We start from the raw sequence: 5928 nt of genomic DNA, 5'->3' as shown, positions 1-5928 counted from the left end.
CCGATTCTCCCTTCCTGGAGGGACTTGGAATCCCCTCATCTGTTTTGGAGGGACGTGGAATCCCCTCAAAGGTCCGAGACGAGGCGGGTCGCTCCTGCTGGTCAGCGTGAGGCCATTGTATTTGGAGGGACGTGGAATCCCCTCAAAGGTCTAAGCTAGCTTTCAGTTTTGCTTCCATGGAGTTGGAAGACTTTCTAGGGGCCCTCTGTTTGTCTGTTTTTGTGTTTCTCTGTTTTGTTCTGTGGACTTACTGGACTGACATTATGGGACAGACTCAGACTACTCCTCTAAGTATTATGATTGATCACTTTAAGGATGTGAGGGGAAGAGCTAACAACCTCAGTGTGGAAGTCCGAAAGGGTCGGTTGCAGTTTTTTTGTTCTAGCGAGTGGCCAACTTTCAATGTCGGATGGCCACCAGAGGGGACCTTCGACCTCCCTACCATCCACCGAGTCAGGAGTATCATCTCTCGGCCTAAGACGGGCCATCTTGATCAGCTCCCTTACATCATCACTTGGCAGGACCTTGTAGAAGACCCACCCTCTTGGCTTAAGCCCTTCCTAGCCCCGCTCCCTCCAGAGCCAAAACCCATTCTTGCTTTGCAGGGGACAAAGAAGAAGAAAAGTCTTATCCAGCCTTCAGCACCCCTCTACCCTGTCTTACAGGGGGGTACTAAAGAAGAATTAATTTTTCCTCCCCCGTATAACCCCTCTAGGGTGCCGGAAGAACACCATCCTCCCCCTCCAGGGGAGGCAGACGCTGTTCCCAGAGCAGGAGGCAGAAACGCTCCAGTGGGAAGCCCGCCCTTTACCAGACAAAGGGCTCAGAGGGAGCAATCCGCCTCCGCCGCCGACTCCACTATTCCGCCCCTGCGAGCCACCGGACCCCCAGATGCGGAGGGGAATCAGCCCCATCACTATTGGCCTTTCGCCACTAGTGACCTCTACAATTGGAAAGCTCAGAATCCTAAGTTTTCCGAGAAACCGGCAGGGCTTATTGATTTATTAGACTCTGTTCTTTTTACCCATCAGCCCACGTGGGACGATTGCCAGCATCTTTTGCAGGTCCTGTTCACGACTGAAGAAAGAGAAAGAATCCTCAATGGGGCCCGAAAACTAGTTCCGGGCACAGACGGGAATCCCACCACCCACCAGGCTCAGATAGAGCCTCCCCTTAACTCAGCCCCAGTGGGATTGCAACACGGCAGAAGGTAAGGAGAGGCTCCGGGTCCACCGCCAGACTCTAATGGGGGGTTTCCGAATGGCTGCTAGAAAGCCAACCAATTTGGCCAAGGTAGGAAATGTACAACAGGGAAAAGATGAATTTCCGGCTGCCTTTTTAGAACGGATCATGGAGGCATTCCGTACCTATACCCCCATGGATCCAGAGGCTCCGGAAAGCAAGGCAGCTGTTATCATGGCCTTTGTAAACCAATCGGCCATAGACATTAGGAGAAAATTACAGAAAATAGACTAGGAGAAAAAAGTCTGCAGGACTTACTGGTGGTAGCCGAAAAAGGTATATAATAACCGGGAGCCTCCTGAGGACAAGCAGGCTCGCGCCATGGCGGCTGCCAACAGTAAGCAGACTCGAGACCTGGCCAGAATACTACTAGCTACCACTGCTGACTCCCCTGAGGAACGAGACCGCCGTCTCCGGCAGCTGGCAGACGACGCAAGAAAAGGTAAAGGAACCACCAAGGGGGGGAAGCAGAGGCTGCAGAAGGATCAGTGCGCATACTGCAAGGAGATAGGGCATTGGGCCCGAGATTGTCCAAAAAGGGCCGGCGGGAAGGGAAGCAAGACTGATGGAGTAAAAGTCCTAGAGCTAGATGAACTAAGTGATTAGGGGAGTCGGGGTTCGGACCTTCTCCCCGAACCCAGGGTAACTCTTAAAGTGGAGGGGACCCCTGTTGACTTCCTTGTCAACCGGAGCACAACATTCAGTCCTCCACACCCCACAAGGAAAACTAGCCAGCAAGAAGTCCTGGGTACAAGGGGCAACTGGTATGAGCCAGTATTCATGGACTACCCGAAGAACAGTAGATTTGGGAATGGGCCAGGTATCCCACTCCTTTATGGTAATACCAGAATGCCCCTACCCGCTGTTAGGACGGGACTTACTGACCAAGATTGGAGCTCAGATAACTTTCAGACAAGGGGGGCCTCAGGTCACCGATGGCAAGGGCCACCCCATCCAGGTACTGACCATGAAACTGGAGGATGAATACCGCCTCCACCAGGAGGCGCTCCCGAGAGAGGATAATATAGACAGATGGCTACAAGAATTCCCCTCGGTTTGGGCAGAGACGGGGGGAATGGGACTAGCCGCTCACAGAACCCCAGTCCTGGTAGAGCTCAAGCCAGGAGAGAGTCCGGTAAGGATCAAACAATACCCCATGTCTCAGGAGGCCCGGAAGGGAATCCAGCCACACATCCGGAGACTACGAAGCCTAGGGGTACTAGTTCCTTGCCAGTCTGCCTGGAACACCCCCCTACTGCCGGTCAAAAAGCCTCACACAAATGACTACCGACCTGTACAAGACCTCTGGGAAGTAAATAAGAGGGTCTCGGACATACACCCAACTGTTCCCAACCCATATACTCTCTTGAGCTCCTTGGCGCCCTCCAGGGTCTGGTATACTGTACTAGATTTAAAGGATGCCTTCTTCAGTCTGCCGCTGGCACCCCAGAGCCAACCCTTGTTCGCCTTCGAGTGGCATGATCCGGAGGAGGGCTACAGTGGGCAACTCACCTGGACACGGCTACCTCAGGGATTCAAAAATTCACCATCTTCGACGAGGCACTACATGAGGACCTGGGTGAGTACAGAAGGGAGCACCCTGGCCTCACCCTTCTACGGTACGTAGATGACATCCTGATTGCTGCCAACCCGGCCAAAGACTGTGAGCGAGGGACCCAGGACCTGCTGGCTACCCTGGGGGCCTTAGGGTACCAGGCATCCACAAAGAAGGCTCAGATATGCAGGGAGAGGGTAAGTTACCTGGGATATATCCTGGAGGGCAGACAGCGGCGGTTATCAGATGCCAGAAAAGAAACTGTCCTAAAGATCCCTACTCCCACCTCCCTAAGAGAAGTGAGGGAATTCCTAGGATCAGCCAGCTACTGCCGCCTCTGGGTTCCAGGTTTAGCTGAGATTGCCAGGCCCCTATATGAAGCTACCAAAGAGGGGAAAACATTTAAATGGACTGAAAAAGAAGAAATTGCCTTTAATCAGTTAAAAAAGGCCCTCCTAAGTGCCCCAGCCCTGGGCCTACCAGACATTACGAAACCCTTCCACCTCTTTGTAGACGAACATAAGGGAAGAGCAAAAGGGGTTCTAACTCAAGCCTTAGGCCCCTGGAACCGCCCAGTGGCTTACCTGTCTAAGAAACTAGACCCAGTGGCTGCCGATTGGCCGCCATGCCTAAGAATTATTGCGGCGACAGCACTCCTAGTCAAGGATGCAGACAAGCTGACCCTAGGACAGGAGATCTGGATCACGACCCCACACGCCATTGAAGGGGTCCTGAAACAGCCTCCTGACAGATGGATGAGCAACACACGTGTGACTCATTACCAGAGCCTCCTACTCAACCCTCCACGAGTGCGGTTCCACCCCAGTGCAGCCCTCAATCCTGCAACCCTGCTGCCCGACCCTGACCTAGGTGCTCCATTACATGACTGTGCGGGAATCCTGGAACAAGTACATGGATTCCGGACGGACCTGACCGACCGGCCCCTCCCTGATGCCGAGGTTACTTGGTTCACTGATGGCAGCAGCTTTGTGAGAGACGGACACAGGTATGCGGGTGCAGCGGTGGTCACCGAAACGGACACCGTATGGGCGGAGGCTCTACCCTCCGGAACGTCAGCCCAGCGAACAGAGCTCATAGCCCTCACCAAGGCGCTGATGCTGGGAGCTAGAAAATGGCTCTAGCTCTAACATCTACACAGACAGCTGTTATGCGTTTGCCACAGCTCATATTCATGGAGCAATTTATCAGGAGAGGGGGTTACTGATGGCAGAAGGACAGACTATAAAAAATAAGCAGGAGATACTTAAACTCCTTACGGCCTTATGGCTTCCTGCCAAGCTTGCCATTATCCACTGCCAAGGGCACCAAAAAGCTGATAAGTCAGTAGCTAGAGGTAATCGAAAGGCTGACCAGGTAGCCAAGGCAGTCGCCCTTACTTCAGTCCCCACCATGACCATACAACTAACGGACCCGGGAGACCCAGTTTTATCAGACCAGCCCAAATACTCCCAGGAGGAGTTACAGCGGATCAAGAAACTCCCCATGGCCCAGGAGATAAAGGGATGGTGGTACACACCTAACAAGGAGCTCGTGCTGCCAGACCGGCTCGGAGTCTCAATATTAGAGCACATGCATCGGTCTACTCACATGGGGGCCTGAAAATTAAAAGACTTAATCCGACATGCCGGAATCAAGATTCACCAACAGGACACCAATAGAGCAAGTTGTATCTGCCTGCAAGACCTGCCAACTCACCAATGCGAGAGCCACATCAAATAAAAAAGGAACCAGGCTCAGAGGCACCAGACCGGGAGCCCAATGGGAAGTCGACTTCACTGAAGTCAAACCAGGAAAGTATGGTTAAAAATATCTCTTAGTATTTACAGACACCTTCTCTGGCTGGGTGGAGGCATACCCAACCAAGCATGAAACGGCTCAGACGGTGGCTAAGAAGCTACTAGAAGACATTTTACCCAGGTATGGTTTTCCTGCCATGGTAGGATCGGACAATGGACCAGCTTTTATCTCGCAGGTAACACAGGCAGTAGCCAAGGCGGTGGGGGCAAACTGGAAATTACATTGTGCTTATAGGCCCCAGAGCTCAGGACAGGTAGAAAGAATGAATAGAACCCTAAAAGAGACCCTTACCAAATTAACCATGGAGACTGGCGGGGACTGGGTGACTCTCCTACCGTACGCCCTTTACCGGGTTAGAAACACTCCTTACACTCTGGGTTTTACTCCCTACGAGATCATGTTTGGCAGTCCACCCCCTGTTATTCCCAGCCTTCGAGCTGAACTTATTGCTGAGTTTAAAGATCAAGAACTTTTTCTTTCCTTGAGAGGGCTCCAGAGGGCGCACGAGGACATTTGGCCGCGCCTCCGTGCCATCTACGAGGCTCGCCCGACCCCGACACCTCATCAGTACAGGCCGGGAGACTAGGTCTACGTCAAGAGGCACCACCGAGAGACCCTCGAGCCCCGCTGGAAGGGACCCTACATCGTGGTGCTGACAACCCCCACCGCTCTCAAAGTAGACGGCATCGCGACCTGGGTCCATCACACCCACGTTCGGCCAGCGGACCCCTCCTCGATCCGGAAGGACTTCGTCACGCGATGGGCCATCAGTCGGGACCAACACAACCCGCTCAAGCTCAAGCTACAGCACATTTGACCCACCTAATATTGGTAACTCTGTTAACTCTGCTTGTCATTGCTCATGCTGCCAGGAGTCCCCATGCCCCCCCAAACATCACCTGGCAGATCATAGACACCAGCTCAGGGACAATACTTAATCAGACCTCCTAGAGCCACCCCAGGGACACTTGCTTCCCAGAACTTTGTGTAAACCTCCAAACTCTGTTCCCCTTGTCACCATAAATGCAGCCGGTCCCATGATTGGGTCCGTAAGCTACATGACAAGGGGGGGAATGAAAGGGTGGGCCTACGCCGGCCAACTCCATCTTGTTCTGTGTCCTTCACCTTGACCACACCTCCTCCCCTTGAGTAACCGCCCCCTCACCTGCCTAACAGGACTCGGACCCTTCCCCAGCCAATCGGCTGAGGCCATAGCCATTACCTCACCAACTGCCCCTAGGCCCCAATAAAACCTTTGTCCTTTTGAAACTCGGCTCCCCCCCCCCCCCCCCCCCCCCCCCCCCCCCCCCCCC

General features: G+C 53.5%; 1 protein-coding gene across 1 annotated transcript; it reads left to right on the top strand.

Annotated features, from left to right (window-relative positions):
- Positions 1-263: 263 nt before the first annotated feature.
- On the top strand, positions 264-5333 carry LOC125176917 (uncharacterized; the record flags this gene model as incomplete). The annotated part of the gene is given in 7 exon segments (XM_047878844.1): positions 264-1165; positions 1167-1925; positions 1927-2789; positions 2792-3918; positions 3920-4240; positions 4313-4461; positions 4463-5333. Coding segments are annotated over 7 exon segments (4992 nt in total), but the record flags the coding sequence as incomplete, so codon positions are not given.
- Between the last annotated feature and the right edge of the window lie 595 nt (positions 5334-5928).

Source organism: Prionailurus viverrinus, chromosome D1 (genome assembly GCF_022837055.1).
Source record: "Prionailurus viverrinus isolate Anna chromosome D1, UM_Priviv_1.0, whole genome shotgun sequence".
In the NCBI taxonomy this organism is placed as follows: Eukaryota; Metazoa; Chordata; class Mammalia; order Carnivora; family Felidae; genus Prionailurus; species Prionailurus viverrinus.
The sequence above is the reverse complement of the archived record's forward strand: the minus strand, read 5'-3'. Positions and strand labels throughout refer to the sequence as shown.